Source organism: Jaculus jaculus, chromosome 10 (genome assembly GCF_020740685.1).
Source record: "Jaculus jaculus isolate mJacJac1 chromosome 10, mJacJac1.mat.Y.cur, whole genome shotgun sequence".
NCBI lineage: Eukaryota > Metazoa > Chordata > Mammalia > Rodentia > Dipodidae > Jaculus > Jaculus jaculus.
In genome coordinates this window covers 102,683,714-102,703,495 of record NC_059111.1, presented here as the reverse complement: position 1 = coordinate 102,703,495, position 19,782 = coordinate 102,683,714, and the positions used below count along the sequence as shown (strand labels likewise).

The following is a 19,782-nucleotide window of genomic DNA, read 5'->3' as shown; positions in this document are numbered from 1 at the left end:
TTCATGGTTGAAATTATAGTCCTAGAATTTTTTTTTTAAAGTTCCATACTCATCTTTCTCCACTTTTAGATAATTCATCTTTTAAAATTGGTACATGTAGCCGGGTGTGGTGGGACATACCTTTACTGTTGACCTGCTGGAATTGCTAACCCACTCAAAACATAAATTCCAGCGGTTGAGGAGATGGCTCAGTTTGGATCCCCAGCACTCACGTAAAATCTGGACGTTGTGGCATCCCAGTTCTAGGGAGGCAGAGACCGTGATTTGTAGGGCTTGCTGATTGGCTAGTCTGGCTAGCTAAGTCGGTGAGTTCCAAAATAAAGTGGAGAGCCATTGAAGAACACACTGGACAGCGGCCTCCACATACACACAAACGCAGCACCCAACTCCCACTACACACGCTTCTTACATATTACGAAGAGTTTTACACACGCTTAGGAAAAGATAAAAACCTTTATTTACAAATATTCTGTTCCTTTTAAAATGTATCCAGAGAAAGATGCTAAAAATCACAGGATACAAAGCCAAATTCCACTAAAATCAAGAGAAATTGTTGCTGTCAAAACTTCAAAAACAATCAGAACCAGCCACCAAAGGGTCAGGACACGTGGAGAACAGCCACCTCAGACTCCTGCTGACCTTGTAAATCCAGTTATTTTTGTTTCACAAGTTAATAACCAGCTCCAGAATGTTCACATATTCTTTTTCCTCACCACATCACTTAACGATAGCCATTTATTTAATATGGCCTGAGGAAAGAGATGACTTCCATCAAGAAAATATATTATAAATAAAAGGTACTTGCTCAAAGGAGCTGTGAGTTCTTCAGGGAGTAGCATTGCATAACCTGGGAAAGAAGCACTGTTGAAATCCAGGCACATTTTCCTGTAGGCTGTTACTTCAGTTTACTCCTTTGATATACAGGGAAAATCCTGAGGTCCTTGGTGATGGCAACTTCTTGATCCGTTAAGGCAAACCAAGAAAATTGCTTCCTTTTCTTCCAATCCACAGGCCCATGTTTGCTCATCGTTCATTCAAAGAGAATTAAGTAAGTTCTAAGTAGGTGGCATGAGGAATGTAACAGGCAAGAGAAGTACCTACCAGTTAATGTGTGGGAACCAAGGCTAATAAGAGGCCCTGGAAGCTTTGTGATCTTGGCTCTAGATGCTGGATTAGGACGGCTTTAGGCATTCAAGCTGGTTAATTTTTCCCTTACTTAAGAGGTTTCTCCGGGCCATGTGGCAAAAGGCTGGCTGGTGAAAAATCAATTTTTGTTTTGATTTTTTGAGGTAGGGTCTCGCTCACTAGCCCAGGTTGACCAGGAATTCACTATGTAGTCTCGGGATGGCCTCAAACTCACAGCAATCCACCTGCCTCTGCCTCCCGAGTGGTGGGATTAAAGGCGTGCGCCACCACGCCTGGGTGTGAAGAGTGAATTCTTATGGCGAAGAGGTTCCACAGGTAAAGCTTGAAGACTTCCTACTCTTTCCTCCCACCAGGCGTTTTGTACTTGATCCTGTTTGGGCTCCAGACGTCCCAGGATCACCTTGTTCAGCATCTCGCTGAGGACACTGAGTCTTCTGCACTTCTCTCAGCTCCCTGCAATGAAAGTTGATAACCATAGGCTACTTACTCCCCAGTTATAGATAGTATTGATCTTGACAGCTAATATATAGATTGTTATTTTTATTTTACTTGTAAAAAAGCAAAGCTAGGCAAGGTACAGGATAAATATCAGTTCCTGGGGCAGGAAAGATGACTCAGCAGTTAAAGGCGCTTGCTTGCAAAGCCTGAAGAGCTAGGTTCAATTCCCTAGTACCCACTTAGAGCCAGATACACAAAGTGGCACATATATCTGGAATTTGTTTGCAGAGGCCCTAGCATGCCCATTCTCATTCTCTCTTTCCCCCTCTCCCTCTCTCCCTTCCTCCCTCCCTCCGTGCAAATAAATTTTAAAAAGTCAGTTCCTATGATTGTTACTGTCATGCCATTACATACAAATGGATCCTAAAATGGCCTTTAAAATTAAACTGTTAACAACTCTAAGCTAAATATAAAAGCTATGTGGTCAATAAATTGCAGCCTCTTAGGCACATCCAGTCTACTACCAGTTTTGGTATAAATTCTTGGAACATAGCCACTCACATAATAAATATTTAACAGCTATTGTTTTGAACAGCAACAGAGTTGCATCATTACAGCAGAAATCATATGGTCTGGAAACCAAGCAATAAATATTTACTGTCTAGCGGTTCCAAAACAAGCTGAACTATGCCCTCTGGTCCAGATCGTGTTCAGATGCCATCTGCCTCATCTGAGATGGGGGTCCATCGCTGGTACTGAATGATAACCACCACATGAACCTCCAGCGCTGCTCACAGAATACATACACCACAGCTTGACAGACACATTCTTAGGACCATGTACGTAGTAAGAACTTTGGACTTTATTATCTGAAGCAACGGGACTCAAAACTAGAGTAAACAAACTTTGACCTGGTTTGTTGGGAGTATCGCCAGGGTAAGAACCAAGAGCCTGAGCAACTTACAACTAAAGAATTAGTTTGGTGACTTTTCAGGTTTTCAAACTAGTCTTTCTAAGATGCATTTTTCTATCTAAGAAAAGCTGGATATCTAAGCTTATTTTAAGCAAGTACCATATCTTATTTCCTTCTTATTTTCAACAGTATATAGATGATGTAATGATCCATTAAGATTTCTTCAGAATATTTAAATGTCACTGTCTGATCTCTTTCAACTTTATTCCAACTTTAATTCTTGTTTAATGAAAGAATTAATAAATGGTTACGTGTATGAACACAAGCCTACGTCAATCAGATCAAATTGCTTTCTTTCCACAGAAAAACACCTCTTCCTGTAAATATATGAGGACAGGATTCTGCTTCTTGTCTCTGAAACTTACTGGCTCTCTAAAGTAGATCTCTACTTGCCTAAGGTTTCTAAATTAGGTTTCCACTTATCTAACATTATGTCAGAGGATTGCCTCCAATTATTTTGATATCTGCTTTTCTTCAGAATCCAAGAATTTCTTTACCAATCGGAACATAAGGGATTGTTCCCTCTTGCTTCCTGCACTTACCTGGAACTCCCTCAAGTTGCCTAGTCACAGAGCAGCCCAGTGCCCGCCACCCCACATACACACAAGAATGGCATGTTGCCAGTCTCCCTGTGGTCAAAGCCTATGTATTAAAGTGTAAAAATATACACAAATTTGAATCAATAGACACACAAGACCCATCATACCATTACAAACATTGCACAATGGAGGCCATCTTGACTCCAACAACCAAAACCTACTTTTCCAGGGCAGCTATCTTGACCTTTTCCAGGTTCAGCTGTTGCTCAAGTTCCTCTGTTTTCTCCAAGAAGGGCCGGAGGATGCGACTCCTGGTCAGGGCTGCCGCAGAAGGCCTCTCTTTCGGATCGGGGTGGATCATGTTCTGGCGATTCAGGACCAAAGCAGGAAATAGGTTTCACTACTGAGAAAGTCAATCTTCCCCCCTCAACCCAGCTTCTGCTAGGGGTTTTGTGAAAGTGCTGCTTCTTTTTTGTGCACAGGAATAAATGACAACTTTGTTCCACCTTGGACAGAGTGTCCATCCATGTCTGGTAACAAATCGCATGCATCTTAAAGCTGCCTTTAAGTGTCATATTTGAGAGCTGGCTGATTGGTTGATTAGTCTAATGTTTTAATTTTAAATGGCACTACATAAAAGTGATTTGTCCTACTTATTGGGAGGGGACAATACTAAAACCTGGTTTACCCCCATCTTTATTCAGCTTGCTTTTTACTGCACTGTCGTCCTTGTCACTGAATGACCACAGTGACAGGACTCCTAAAATAGCCATCTCAAGGCAGAAGACATAAGATGATCTGAACATGATGGAAATACCAAATTGAATATGGTGGGAATGTCATATACATATTCCATTAACAGTGCCATATAATGACAAATACACTGAACTTTTTATAGCACTCTTTTGGGGAACAAATTCAGAACCAGCTTTACCATTTACTTAAAGTTTGATGCAGCTTAGTTTTCCTCTACCTGAATTTTACAAAGATGACATTTTCCTTCTGGGACTAATATGAGAATCAAATAAATGAACAAATACTCTGCATTACATAGCACAGGACCAATATTTAGGCACTCAGTAAGTACGAACTAAGTCTAAGAGCCTTTTAGCACGCATGATAGATGATTAAGCTGGAACAAAAGCCAAAGTGAGAAAAGGTTTGTCTCTTTCCAGGAAAGCAAAATGAAGTCAGAACGAAGATATGCGTAATCACATTTGAAGTCTGCAGGCGGTTCCATTCCCCAGGACCCACATAAAGCCAGGTGCACAAAGGGGCACATGCATCTGGGGTTCATTTGCAGAGACCAGAGGTACTGGCATGCCCCCCCTTTCTCTTTTATCTCCCTCTGCTTGCAAGTAAATAAATGCATATCTAAAAGATTCAAATATAATGCCCAAGAGAGTAGATTATTTCCAAGTCCACTTTAGAAATCCTAACCAATCCTGTTTTCTAACCCAAGAAGTTATGTATACATTTTGTTTCCTAGTTAGGTATATTTTTTTTAAAATTTTTGTTTCTTTGAGAGAGAGGGCAGGCTGGAAAGATGGCTTAGCAGTTAAGTGCTTGCCTATGAAGCCTAAGGACCCCGGTTCAAGGCTCGATTCCTCAGGACCCACATTAGCCAGATGCACAAGGGGATGCACACATCTGGAGTTTGTTTGCAGTGGCTGGAGGCCCTGGCGCACCCGTTCTCCCTCCCCCCCCATCTGCCTCTTTCTCTGTGTAACTCTCAAATAAATAGATAAAAATGAATAATTTTTTAAAAGACAATGAATGAATGAATATGGGCATGCCAGGTCCTCTAGTCACTGCAGATGAATTCCAGATACATGTGCTTCATGTGGGTACTGGGGAATTGAACCTGTGTCCTTTGACTTTGTAGGCAAGTGCCTTAACTGCTAAGCTATCACTCCAGCCCCTAGTTAGGTATATTCTAAGCTTCGTGGCAGTATAAGGGTCTTTTTTTCCATTGGTTGCTGTCTTTGTTTCAATACAACATACTTATTTTGTTATCTCTATACGTATGTAGCTATTATTGAGCAAATAAGATTTTTGAATTGAAACTATGCCATTTTTCTAGTAGTTAGAATACTTGATAGTATTTCATTACTAATCACAGTGCTCATTTTATACTCTTAAAAGTACACTTAATTCTTTTAGAAAATTCATCACTATTAAGATAGTGGAAATGCTAAAGTAGAATGGAAAAGACCAGGCTTGATTAGGGAGTTAACCAATTATTAGCTGGATACAAAAGTCAAATAGCTACCTTTGGGCCTTGAGTTTCCTCCATTGTGGGATGAGATACAACCTGCCATTTTGCAAGGTTATTGGGAAGAACAAAAAGATTTACAACAGTTTTTTTTTATAACTTTAACATGAAAAGTTAAGTAAGATTTCTTAACGTATCTTATCTGGACTTCCTACTTCCTTCTTCCTTCTGTTTATGATCCTGTCAGTTTTATTTTCCTAGCCTGCCCCCCCATTTGTCATCACATTTTTGTTTTTTATTTTTTATTTTTTGAAGTAGGGGCTCACTCTAGCTAAGGCTGACCTGGAATTCAATGTCTTCTCAGGGTGGCCTCAAACTCACAGCAATCTTCCTACCTCTGCCTCCCAAGTGCTGAGTCATCACATTTTTAAATTTCTTTTTTTTGTTTTTTTTTTTTTTTGTTGTTGTTTTATCTTTATTTATTTGAGAGTGAGAGCAAGAGAGGGATTGAGAGAGAGAAAGGAAGAGAGAGAGAATGGGCATGTCGGGGCTTCCAGTCATGCAAATGAACTCCAGATGCATGCACCCCCTTGTGCATCTGGCTAACATGGGTCCTGGGGAATCGAGCCTCGAACCGGGGTCCTTAGGCTTCATAGGCAAGCGCTTAACCGCTAAGCCATTTCTCCAGCCTGAGGTCATCACATTTTTATTTATTTATTTTTTTATTTGAGAGCGACAGACACAGAAAGAAAGACAGATAGAGGGAGAGAAAGAGAATGGGCGCGCCAGGGCCTCCAGCCTCTGCAAACGAACTCCAGACGCGTGCGCCCCCTTGTGCATCTGGCTAACGTGGGACCTGGGGAACCGAGCCTTGAACCGGGGTCCTTAGGCTTCACAGGCAAGTGCTTAACCAGTAAGCCATTTCTCCAGCCCGAGTCATCACAGTTTAAAATACAAAACAGATGTTTACATCCTCTCTATCTCACGAGAGATGTCACCTTGAGTAAACTGTGAAAGTCTTCTGACAGCTCCTGAGGAATGTCTGGGAAGTTGCCCTTGCGGATGTGATGCCACGCGTCACCGTTGGTGGGTAATGGCTCTGCTCCCGCAGCCACTGCAATTGTTAACCCCAAGGCAAATATGTCTGCTTTGGGAAGGTGTTTATAATCCTGCAGAACAGAAGACAGTTCAACCAATGAGTCGGCCTAGTAGAATGAGTCTACAGCGTAACTGGTGGGAGGTGTTTGTTGGGTGCACCTGAGCTCTCAATGCTAAGGCACAGGTATACCTTGGACAGCTGTGGGCTTGACTCTAAAGGGAACATAAGCATGCCATTAGAAAGAACAGTGAGTGCGAGCCGGATGTGGTGGCGCACGCCTTTAATCCCAGCACTCGGGAGGCAGAGGTAGGCGGATTGCCATGAGTTCAAGGCCACCCTGAGACTCCATAGTAAATAGCCTGGGCTAGAGTGAGACCCTACCTCAAAAAACCAAAAAAGAACAGTATGAGTACTGATTTATCCTTGGTGGAGCCAGTTTTCCCATGCTTTTTGGAAGACTTTCTTTACTATATTTGGTCTTCATTCTTAGTAGAGAAAGAGATACTATATGTTTCAATTATAAACACCTCAGCTTCACGTTTGGTATTGTGAACCTTCATTAGAGTCAAAGGGTTCAATTGATTATAAAACACCCAACATGCCTATAGTCCCAGCTACTTGGGAAGCTAAGGGAAGGAAGACAATGAACTTAGAACCATACTGGACAACTGTTGAAGTCAGGTTCACGTTGCTGGTAGAAAACACCTGACCAAAAGCAGCTTGTGGGAGGAAAGGGTTTATTTTGGCTTACAGACTCAAGAGGAAGCTCCATGATGGCAGGCAGAAATGATGGCATGAGCAGAGGGTGGACATCACCTCCTGGCCAATATCAGATGGACAGCAGCAACAGAAAAGTGCTAAACACTGGCAGGACACTGGCTATAACATCCATAAGCTTGTGCCCAACAATACACTGCCTCCAGGAGGCTTTAATTCCCAAATTACATCAGCTGGGGACACAGCATTCAGAATACCTAAATTTATGGGGGGGACGCCTGAATAAAAACACCACAACAACATAGAACAACCCTGTCTCATAACAAAATAAAAACTGAAAATAAATAACATATCTATTGTCCCAATCTATACCTCTTGCAAAACTTCATTGGCCAAGAAGCGAGTATCTCCTTCTTCCACTTTGGGTTTGTCTATTGATGTTGCATGACCCAGGTCACCTTCAAAAACAGAAAAGAAATAATTCTCTGGTCCCCCTCCAGAGACTGACTGAGGCATTCATAACTCCACACTGAATAACATAACACCACTGCAAAGGACCCCCAGGGAAAGGGGAGTAGGGACAAGAGAATAAGAGTATAATCTGACATATATAATAATTTTTGGTGCTGGAGAGATGGCTTAGTGGTTAAGGCACTTGCTTGTGAAGCCTAAGGACCCATGTTCAACTCCTCTGTTCCCACCTAAGCCACACACACAAGGTTACACATGTTCCAGGTCACACATATGCACAAGGTAGCACATCCATCTGGAGCTTGATTTGAGTGGCTAAAGGTCCTGGAGCACCAATATATTCTTGCTCTTGCTCTTTCATAAAAAGGCCAGTCTGTTGGGCTTGCCTTAAAAAATATTATTCTTTATTTTTTCTTAGAAATGGAATCAGTACAGTCATCATTTTTTACAGGATATTAATATATGAGAGGTATATAAAGCAAACGTACCAATTTTATACATCACGCTGGCAGAGAGAAACCAATCTGCTTCATTTTCAACCTCTTCTGGTCCTCCAAGAGAGTCACTTTGCATCTTATGACAAATAAAGATGTTACCTGAAACATACAGAGTAGACATCAGTAACAATTCTTGATCTTCAATTCCCAGGTATTCTTATCTGGATATGACATTTTTTTTGCTCCCTTCCTTTCCTCTGTGTGGCTGTGACAACACTATTATCACCCTTTGTTTTCAGTGTAATCTCTTACATCAACATTGGAGCAGCCAGTGAGGGATGACACCTATCTGTTAAACTGACTTCATACATTCTCTGTTCTCTGGAGAACCTGGTGGCAGGAAGCTGCTGGCTCAAACAAAAGCCACAAGATAATGACTTGTCCTTAGGTTTCATAGTCCAGAATGGTACAACCACTCATTTCTGCCCACTTTGCTCAGGGGTGAAGTCTGGTGCTAGCTCCAACACAGAATGTAACCAACATATTGTCACTACTCTAGGTCTTAAGTAAAATGTCTACATTTTGCTTTCTATATGAGAATGAGTCTTTTCTTCCTGTGTCATCTACACCCAAGGGGGGCAACAAGTTAAAGCTATTTGATGTTTTTTAATGAAAAACAAATAGAAGGAAGAAATTCTTCCAGAAACTGATGTCTTTGATATTGAAGACACACAGGTTCAGATTTTGATGGAAGTGTGACAAGGATCAAATATGGCAGGAATAACAAAAAAATAAAACTGTACTGACTGGGTTTGATGTCCAGGTGTACCATGCCAGAGTTGTGGATGTACTTAAGTCCCAAAGAAACCTGTAGAAGGATGTCTTTGAGTTTGGGCTCTTGGAAATGATTGCCAGACTTAGTGTTTTCAGATATAGCAGCTTGCAAGCTCCCACCTGGAAAAAGAAAACAATAGAAAATAAAGCCAAAAGAAAATAGGACTTAGCAGTAAAAAAAAAAAAAAAAAAAAAAAAAAAAAACTATATATATATATATATATATATATATACACACACACACACATATACACACATATACACACATATACACATATATATACATATATATATATATACACACAGTAAATAATCAGTAAATTCATCATAAATGATGTCAACAAATCTAAATTAATTCAATATCAGCATAAAGCTAATAACAGCTGTCCCATGGCTATGCCATGGCTAAGTTAGAAAACTGAAATGCAGGAATCTTACAGAGGAAAAGGAAATTCCAGCATTTTAATATGTGGCCCTGCTGCCTCAAGTACATGCCAACTAACTTTTTTTTTTTAAGATTACCCAATTGTTCCAGGTGTGGTGGCACATGCCTTTAATCCCAGCACTTGGGAGACAGAGGAAGGATCACTGAGTTCAAGGTCACTCTGATACTCCATAGTGAATTCCAGGTCAGCCTGGACTAGACTGAAACCCTACCTCGGAAAAAAAAAAAAAAAAAAAAAAGACTACTGAATTGCTAATCGGAAATCAAGCTTAGTTATATAGCTTATGTAGTTATATAGCTACTATTAATGTCAATAATTAACTTGATGTTAGTGTCACACTAATAGTTGTAGGCCATTAGTTTTGTTGGGTTTTTTTTTTTGGGGGGTGGTTTGAGGTAGGGTCTCACTCTAGCCCAGGCTGACCTGGAATTCACTATGGAGTCTCAGGGTGGCCTCCAACTCACGGCAATCCTATCTCTGCCTCCTGAGTGCTGGGATTAAAGGCGTGCGCCACCACGCCCAGCTTGCCATTAGTAATCTTACGGTAATTGGTCCGTATTCTATTAAGATACAGCATAAAGATAGGATATATGACTGCTAACCAAGGAAAAATTGTAAATTATATACATGTATATGTACATACACATACATGTAGATACACACACACACACACACACACACGAATCGTGTTTGGGCCATAGTATTTGCACATCAGTTGTAGACTATTTTATCTTTCTTATCAATAAAGGTTAAGGCCTGAGTTCACTTTACTACCTAGTCTTGGTCACTCATCCTGGGTATTAGATTGCTTCTGAATATTTTATTTCCTTAATTAGCATTTACTGAGACAAGATCTTCAGTTAGAGTCCTTATTCCCATCGGCAGTTACAGAACTATAGTTCTTCTGTCAAGTATATATCAGAATAATAGGATCTAAAATGGTGATAGAAATTTTAAGGAAATCTAAATTTGTTTCCTGTATAAAATTCAGTGTAGGGCTGGAGAGATGGCTTGGTGGTTAAGCGCTTGCCTGTAAAGCCTAAGGACTCTGGTTCAAGGCTCAATTCCCCAGGACCCAAGTTAGCCAGATGCACAAGGGCACGCACGCATCTGGAGTTCATTTGCAGTGGCTGGAGGCCCTGGCGCACCCATTCTCACCCCCCCCCACCTCTTTCTCTCTCTGTCTGTCACTCTCAAATAACTAAATAAAAATGAACAAAAAAAAAAAATCAATGTAAAGACTGATTTGTCATACTAATAAAAGTTCAGGAGGGAAAATTCATTCCCTTTCAAGGCATTATAGGAAAGCTTTTTATTTCTCTAGGAGTCTTCTTGGAAAAGAATTTATGTTCTATAGATGACTTGTTTAAAAAAAAAAAAGGATCGTTTTGGATCTTGTTAAAGAATTCACTCAAAGTGTATAGGTAAAGTTATGATGTGTTAAAAACACGAGGAAAGAGGCTGTGCCCCATAGGACTCTACTGGCTGCTACCAGCCCAGGCATTCCTAAAGGGCTGAAACCATGTCTTGTCCACAAGGACCCCTTAGAAGTAGAAAAGAAGAGCAGCCTTCAGAGAGGTGGTCCCTAGCAGTCCCTTACTGTGTTCTTGTAGAAAATAAACATACTTCTAGAGAACAGCAGTTATTTCATGAGGGCAACCCAACCTACGTTATCCCCACTTTGGAATACCTGCATGCTCTGTAAGTAAAACGAAATACAAGCACTGATTAACAGAAGTTACGGAATGGTATTCATTTACATGGAAGTGTTCCCATGTCCTTATTTCGCTGCAGCTAAAGCGGATCCTTCCACAGCTTGTGAAAAAGCATAATTGTTCTTTGCTAGATAGAGTCAGTGAGCGAGCTATGAGCTTCATCTCTGCTCATACCATCCAGTCACACCGAAGCCACAAATCCCACAGCCCAAGGATCTTCCCCAGGGTGTTGGCAGGGGAGTGGGAAGTATGGTTTTCAAATATGTTACTGTGGCTAAAATGTGGAATGTTTCTCCCAAAATGAGGGCAATGTTTTATCCAATCTATAGTGCTTCACTGTTTTACCTGTGAACATTCTGATGGAAATTATCCCAAGGCTTGCACCACATAATTGCGGTTATAGCAAGTCCTTAATCATAGGTTAGATGCTAAACCAAAGGACTACAGTTAATGGTCTAAATCGCCCAGAACAAGAGGTAGTAGCAGTGAATATGCATGTGTGGTCTTGAAGGACCTAATAAAATATACCTGAAGCCACGAAGCTTGGCCCTAGCACCCATTCCATGCCTGCACGCTGGTGAAAGAAAGATAACTAACTGTGCGTGGGAATCCCAGCACATACTGTTCATATTTGACTGTGAGGTATTAAACTATGAGGAGGCAGAGGTTATGGCTGAAAAACTTTCAAGTTAGTCTCCCCTCCGTCAGTACTTGTAAGCTTACCATTGCAGTACTCGTTCTGAATGATCACGTGATCATCCTCTGCCCAGGAGGAATAGTACCGCACCACGTGAGGATGGTGCCCAAGCACGGCGTGAGCATAGACCTCGTGCAAGTCCAGGTACCTGCAGGAGAGCAGAGCACGGAGAAGAGCAGATGGTACCAGAGACATAGAAGAGGGCACACCATTTACCCAGTGCCTACGCACAATATTCCCGAGATACTATTTGTGGCACTAAGCAGCCATCCCATGACTCATTCATTTATTTAAAAGGGCAATAAGAGGGGCTGGGGGATGGCTTAGTGGTTAAGGTGCTCACCTGCAGAGCCTAAGGACCCAGGTTCAATTCCCCAGGACCCACATTAGCCAGATGCACAAGGTGGTGCATGTGTCTGGAGTTCATTTGCAGCAGATGGAGGCCCTGACACACCTATTCTCATTCTCTCTCCCCCCCCTTTCTCAATCAAATAAATATTTTTTTTTAAAAGGCAGTAAGAGCTGGATATGGGGGCACACATCTTTAATCCCAGCAGAGGTGGGGGATCACCGAGTTCGAGATTACCTTGAGACTACATAATGAGTTCCAGGTCAGCCTGGCCTAGAGAGAGACCCTAACCTCAAAAAAAAAAAAAAAAAAAAAAAGGCAGTAAGACCAGTAGGAGAGAGTAAAAACCAAGAGATTAAAGCAAACAAATAAACTAAGCTGGGTATAGCGGGGCACCCCTTTAATCTTAGCACATGTAAGGTTGAGATAGGAGGATTTCCATGAGTTCCAGGCCACCCTGGGCTACAGAGCAAGTTCTAGATGAACCTGATCTCAAGTGAGATCCTGTCTCAAAAAATAAAAATAAAATAAAGCATGAAGTAACTATGTTATATTCTATGAAATAACACTGGGTACCTGGACAATAAAAATATGAAAGGAAGGCTGGAGGGATGGCTTAGTGGTTAAGACATTTGCCTGCAAAGCCAAAGGACCCAGGTTCAATTTCCCAGGACCCACATTAGCTAGATGCACAAGGGGGCACATGCGTCTGGAGTTCCTTTGCCATGGCTGGAGGCCCTGGTGCTCCCATTCTCTCTCTCTCTCTGTCCCTCTCGTAAGTAGATAAAACTTAAAAAAAAAATTAAAAAACAACATGTGATATTTACATACAAAATATGTCTATATCTAATAAAAGATTAAAAAATTAAAAGAATATGGAAGGACTATGAATGTCAAATGACATACAATGGCAGGGATAACTTAAATACAAGCAGGTGGTCTAGGCTGGGTGTTTTGTGTATGTCAAATGTTGTGGTGTGGATGTGGCCTGCACATGTATGTGCTCACGTGGTGACCCATGCTTCCACCTACCGTAGCCAGAGGGGTGTCCGGTGTCTTCACTTTTCCATCACTCTTTCACCTCATCTTACTTAAGCTAGGATCTTAAGCTGATCCCCGAACTTGCCAGGTTTTCTGTTTGCTTGGTTTTGTTTTTCCCTGGGAACCGAGGCTACCATCTAGTCTCTGCCACTCACAGGACAGAGGTTACAGATGTGCATGGCCGTGCCCCGCTCTTTGTGGGGGTTCTGGGGCAGTCGCTCATGGGTCCTTAGGGCCACATGCGTGCACAGGTAATGCTCTTAACTGCTGAGCCATCTGCCCAGATGGAATGTTTTAAATGACATCAGTGCTATTCTTTAAGATATTTTCATACAGAACATCTCCAAATCCAAATCTGTACTTCCAGTACTTTCCCCAAGGTACTCACTCAGCTGACAATCCCGAGACAGATTTTGTGGAGCGCTTTATTGCGTAAACACATCCGTCCAGCCTCTTGATGCATTTGTAGACTGTACCAAATTCTCCAACCCCTATTTTTTCTACCTCCAAAAATTCTTTTTCATAGCGGGAAGACATGCTAGTTTCTTGTAGAACACTTTTCTAAAATATTTAAAAAGAGTTAGAATTGGGATCTATAATATTCCATTCCATTGCTTATAATATTAAGTATCTTAACTTGCATCTGAAGAGACTTGGGGTAGCTATTCAAGGACATTTTCAAGGCAAATGCAATGGGCCTATTTAGGTTACCAGTGGCTGACCATATCTATTTCTTTGTAATCATTTCATGCAACTCAGCACTGACCTTTATCACATATTTTTAAATATTTTTCCCCCATCTGGTCATACTCCTTTGTGGGTCCTACAAGGAACACCTTCTCAAGCCCAGAGCTACTGTGCTCAGCTGAACTATTCCAGTAGCAAGAAACAGGACAGAGCACATTTAAAACAAGGAACAAAAACCAAAACCTCCCTTTGACTCTCTTTTCTGCCCATCTCACAGTATCTATGACATATTTCATCTTAGGTTCAATAAGTTGTTTCAACTTATCTTCCCAAAAATTTTAATGTGGGAAACAAAATTGCCAAATATGCTAAAAATCTAGTGAGCACTCCCCCTAGTGGCCAACCAGCAGCATCGACATCACACATTTTCCATCAAGTGAATAACCCGGGTTGTTTTTTTTTTTCATCTTTAACTTGAAGGTCATGCATGGCAAAGATTCTTCAGGGTACTTCTAACATTGTATGATGATATACAGTATCTTCTTATTTGTATTATTTTGTACACTAATATATATTGCCAAAAACATAGATGCATTACACGTATATATTAGTATAAAGCCTAGCATACAGAAAAATTTCAGTAAACTATGATCAAAATCTCCACAACCTTATATAAATCTAAATCCAAGGTTACTTACCTCCAAAAGTCATACTTCCCCAGTACCCCAATTAACAAGAATTTTCCTCATCTAACATTAGTAATTTTAAAAAGTCTTGATCCACACTAGCTCGTTTTGACTTCCCATTCTAATCTGTCTTCCTCAGCAAGGTCTATGACCTCCAGTGCCCTCTAATCTGAAGCTCTGACTTCTCCATATATAGACTTGCCTCAGCTCCCCCATTTCCACCTCCTTTAGTAGCGATTATTTCACTATCACAGAATTCAAAACCTAATTGTTCAACCCATGAGAAATGTAACCTTTGACAACAGGCCTGAGGCCCTTCTACCAACTGGCACAGAGGAACTTGGCCATCCTTGTTGCAGATACCAAATATCCCAGAGTATTGTCCACATCAGTGCCAACCACTCACTGATGCCCACCCAATCCTCTCACACATATGTCCTGTTCTCCTGACTTCGGAGCACTGAAAGTTACTTATTTCTTTTGCCTGGAATTATCTTCATACAAATGGTTCTATAGTCTTCTCTTCCTACAAGATTTCTTTTTTATCAGTTTGCGCTGTATTATAAACAAACACAGGCATTTATACATCATATGCAGGTCCATACAGATGCACACAGCTCACAATATGGAGAGGTTATTTTGAAATTTCAAAGGTGTTAGTTCCTCTTGGGAAGTGACTGTTGCAGAGATACTGTTTTTCCTTATGTCTTTATGACAGCTAAGTAACATGATTTGTACATGGTAAATGTTTGATGATTATTCTATCTGAAGTGAGGTGATAATACAACAAGTAAGCAACAAAATTCCAATGGCATGAAGGCATGAGTCCGATACTTTTGCATGTGCAGTTGAAATCTTGTTCCCATGCCTTGTTTATGGCGATTACAATAGCCAAACACTGAAACTTTAAAATATTAACTCAAGCCTACGCCTGCAATCTCAGCATTCAAAATACAATAAAAGGCTGGGGATATGGCTCAGTGGTGGTTAAAGACGTCTTCAGACCTGATTGTGATTAGCTGAAGAAAGGAGAGAGAGAAAATGAAGTAGGGATGAAAAAGAGCAGAGAAAGACTGGATAAGGGGTGGGGGAGGAAGGATGAGAGGAAGCAAGAGGAAGAGGACAGAACGGGAGGAAAAGAAAAGAGGGAGAAAAGGGAAAGAGTGGGAACATGAAAAGCGGACCAGTGAACTGTATTCACCTTAGCAGGCAGCCATTCTTCCAGTTTGCCTTCCTGCGCACCAGCTTCCTCGCTAAAAAGAAAAATTTAAGAAGAGCAAAAAGATTAGAGCAATGTATTATTAATGATTATGTATGATTAATGCACTTCCTGAGCCTGGTACCGTGCTAAGTTATGAGGCCATAGAAGTAAGTAAGTCTCACTAGCTCCCAAACAGCTAAAACATATTTCCTTCCATGTATATCTGGGAGTAAAGATAACTCGGAAACCTAAAACAAGAACTCAAGACATGGTAAGAACAAAACCTTGGAGAATACCATGGACAGCGCCCTGTTCTGCAAGTATTTCCAGAGGAAAAGAGCTTTCTGGAGAATTTGTAAGCTACCAAAGAATGAGTTGGACCTGACTAAGGAGAGTGAAAATTTTAGGCAAGTAGGATGTCACATGCTAAGAATTAGAAGCAAGGAAGAGCACAGAGCAGATGTGAAGTTGTAAGTTGATGCTACCACCTCCACATGAGCACAGCTGGAAGGGCACAAGTTGGATTTGAAACCAAGTAGGACACCACATCAGCTTCATGGCCACACTGCGCTCTCCCTCCAACATCTGCTTCCCTCACAACCTGGCCTTCAAGTCCGTGCACAGGCAGACATTGAGTCTAGTATAGTCCTGCCTATGAGTCTTCAGTTACTTTTAAGTATGCAAATGTCCTCTATCACATGAGTAGGCTATATTTTAATGTACATATCAGCCAGTTACATTTTTTTTTTTCTTTTGGAGAAGTACTTGGTAGAAATCGCAAATGATACTGCATTCACGGAAATAAGATGAACATTTATGACTTAAATTTAGCCCTATGTCCTCATACTTCAAAAAATGACAACACAATAATTAAGGAAGAATAGCCCATCTGAAGCAAGAAGTAAAGTGTCACCATGTTCATTGCTAAGAATTCAAATCAGCTGATTTTCCCCCCGCTGGCCCTAGTGAGAGGAGAAACCATCTATTCTAACAGTTTAGTAAGGCTCCCATGGAGCCAAAACCAGTGATAGTCTTGGTAGCTAAAGTCAAATGGGTATAATTGTGCTATGAAATCCTGCTTACTGAAGATTAGGCGACAGACTGGAGAAAACCCTAATCTTGCCACAAAGCTCTATAACAATACATAGTCTTGGATGCCAGAAAGACCAGGTAACACAGGAAGTGCTCCACAAAGCTCAGGTAGCTGTCTGTCTTGTGAAGCATGTATGGACACAAGTGACTTTCCAGTTTTAGAAACGCTTCTGCTCTATCAGACATCACAGAAACACATCAATGCAATGTCCCCAACTAACATGCACGGTGCTTATTTGGACAGTGTGGCTTTCATGAAGTAGGGTCTTTTTTCTTTTAGCACCTGAAAACGATACTATCTCTTTAATCTTTATGCAGTTTTCCATTGCCTGCAGAGACGTTCCCATCCCTTCTCAGTAGCAGCCATCATTAGTATCACTAAGTATCACCAAGGTAGATGCTGTCTGATGTCTGTGGGCTTTTCCCAGTTGCTAGCCTCATGTGAACCAATGAAGAGCCCTCAAATTCGGTCCCTAGCCCACTTTCATCTTTCTAATCGAAGTCACAGATCTACTGCTTACTCTGCCTAGAACTTTTGGGAGATTTCTGCCGAATGGAAAGAGGCTAGGATCTCTTGTTGATCAACACTGATGCTTAGGGAGGAGAGATATGTGGACATTATTTCAGCTTAATTCAAGTAGATTATTATTCCTAACCTTCATCTCAGAAGCTAGAGACAACTGCACACTTACAGATAGCCTCGGGTTTTCCTCTTGCCCTTTGACTGAAGCAATAATTTTTTATAGGTCTCTGGAGTGAATGGGTTGATATTAACCAAAGACAAAGAGGTCTTTTCATCCATGAAGGGAGCAGGCGTGAACCTCAGATGCTTGGAGCTTCTGGCTGAGAGCTTTCCCGGTGTAGAAACCTCTGTCTGGATTGGCTGACTCTGGGTTGGAATGATAAACATCAAGTCAGAATAGGGTTAGTAAAAAGAAAATTCCAGGTGGGAGAGAAGACTTAGTGGTTAAGGCTAGGGACCCAGGTTTGATTCTCCAGTACCCAATTAAAACAGATGCACAAGACGGCACAGAAGCTTTGGCATGCCTGTTCTCTCTCTCTCTCTCTTTCTTTCTTTCTCATATTAAAAAAAAAAAAGGAAAAAAGAAAATTCCAGGTCAGTTCAGTTAATATTTGAAGCAAAGACTATTTTGGCTTTAAAGACTAATTGACTCAGTGATACCTGATAACATTATGCCTGTTATATAAAAGTATGAAATCTGGGCTAGAGGGATGGCTTAGCAGTTAGGGCACTTGCCTGTGAAGCCTGAGGACCCAGGTTCGATTCACCCTTGTAGAGCTCTTTATGAAAGAATATCATCAGGCTTGGGAGATGGCTCAGCAGTTATGGTACACTGATAAATGACTACCCAGAACTACAGCTGGTGGAGTGGGAAGACCCCAGATTTCGTGACTGGGTTTCTCCTTCATAAAGAGCACAGACCCCAAGTATTCTTTCCAGTTCCTGCATTTTGTTTTGTTTTGTTTTTTGTGTTTTGGTTTTTCAAGGTAGGGTCTCACTCTGGTCCAGGCTGACCTGGAATTAACTCTGTCATCCCAGGGTGGCCTTGAACTCATGGCAATCCTCCTACCTCTGCCTCCCAAGTGCTGGGATTAAAGGCGTGCGCCACCATGCCCAGCTTTTGTTTTGTTTTCAAAGTAGGGTCTCACTCTAGCCCAGGCTGATCTAGAAGTGACTATGGAGTCCCAGCCTGGCCTCGAATTCACAGCCATCCTCCTACCTCTGCCTCCCAGTGCTGGAATTAAAGACGTGCACCACCACGCTCGGCTCAGTTCTAAGAATTTTTTTTTTTTTAAACCAAGAACCTTTCCCCAACCAAGACTTATTCATATGTGTCAAATACCAAATAATTACTGGCATCATTAATTTGGGGGAAATAAGTGTCAAAACATTGCATTCTGGGTTTTTTTTCGGGAGGGGGGGGAAGACTTTAAACTTGTCTTCATTTCTACCAATAAAAATGCAACAGGATACACCCAGCCTGGAAGACAAGCCTGTTACATACACATAAACCACCAGGTCCTCTTAGCCTGTCAGCTGAACTGCAGGAAAACAGATCTCAGAGACCTGGTGCCCTCCTATCCCATAGCTCACTCACCTTGGGGGTGGAGGGGCCTTCATCAGGTGGCGTCTTGCTCCTGCTGTGTGATGGTGCTGGTGTTGCCGGACACTTGGGAGGGTCCGAACTTGAAGACTCTGGGGTAGAATCTAGATTTCCCTTATCTTTCTTCTGAGAGGTGTCAAGTTCATCTTTGCTGGGAGTCCTGGGAGTCCTGGGAGCCTCCAAATCCGCAGTCTCTGTTGCCTTCTGTCCTTCCTTCTCAGTCTCTTCATCAGAAAAGGAAAAGTTTAACTTCTTGTTCAGCTCTTTCTGAGCCCCCTTGCCTTCCATCTCAACGATGGATCTTACAACGTGGGCAAGGAGATTTCCAAGAAAGGGCCTCTGAATCTATGGAGGTAAGGAGGAGAAAGTACCCCAGCAACTTCCACAACTTTAGCCCGCCTTTTCCTCATTAACTAGCAGCTGTGAGTCACTCGGTGGATTTTCTCCCTTAAGTACCACAAATCAGTAAGGCCTCAGCTTATTCTTATTTCTACTCTAATGAAGGAAGCTCTGGGAACTCTCTGAGCAGTTACACCTGATTCATGCACAGAACTCTTGTGTATATATCACAGGGTCTCCTTGTAGCCATTTGCTTAAAAAAATATTAAGAAGGGCTGGAGGGATGGCTTAGTGGTTAAGTCACTTGCCTGCAAAGCCAAAGGACCCAGGTTTGATTCCCTAGTATCCACATAAAGCCAGATGCACAAGGTGGCACATGTGTCTGCATTTGCAGCAGCTAGAGGCCCTGCTGCACCCATTCTCTCTGTCTCTCTCTGCTTGTAAATAAATAAATAAAATATTTTTAAAATATATTAATAAGATGTGGTGGTGCATGTCTTTAATTCTAGCACTTGGGAGGCAGATGTAGGAAGA

At 41.6% G+C, this 19,782-nt stretch overlaps 1 protein-coding gene across 1 annotated transcript; it reads right to left on the bottom strand.

Annotated features, from left to right (window-relative positions):
* Window positions 1-1,365: 1,365 nt before the first annotated feature.
* Wee2 (WEE2 oocyte meiosis inhibiting kinase) lies at window positions 1,366-19,197 on the bottom strand. The gene is made up of 11 exons (XM_004661089.2): window positions 18,904-19,197; window positions 17,476-17,672; window positions 15,692-15,743; window positions 13,506-13,678; window positions 11,754-11,875; window positions 8,843-8,989; window positions 8,087-8,194; window positions 7,500-7,585; window positions 6,310-6,480; window positions 3,318-3,460; window positions 1,366-1,599 (listed from the first exon to the last, which is right to left on the bottom strand). The coding sequence occupies exons 1-11, from the start codon at window positions 19,195-19,197 to the stop codon at window positions 1,440-1,442; spliced, it is 1,653 nt and encodes a 550-aa protein (XP_004661146.2). The 3' UTR covers window positions 1,366-1,439.
* Window positions 19,198-19,782: the final 585 nt, after the last annotated feature.

Coding starts and splice junctions, on each gene's coding strand:
- Wee2 (XM_004661089.2), bottom strand. CDS start 19,197: ATGGAAGGCAAGGGGGCTCAGAAAGAGCTGAACAAGAAGTTAAACTTT. Junction 11,876..13,505: donor GTCTCGGGATTGTCAGCTGA/GTGAGTACCTTG, acceptor GCTCTCCTGCAG/GTACCTGGACTTGCACGAGG. Junction 8,990..11,753: donor TCAGAACGAGTACTGCAATG/GTAAGCTTACAA, acceptor TTCTTTTTCCAG/GTGGGAGCTTGCAAGCTGCT.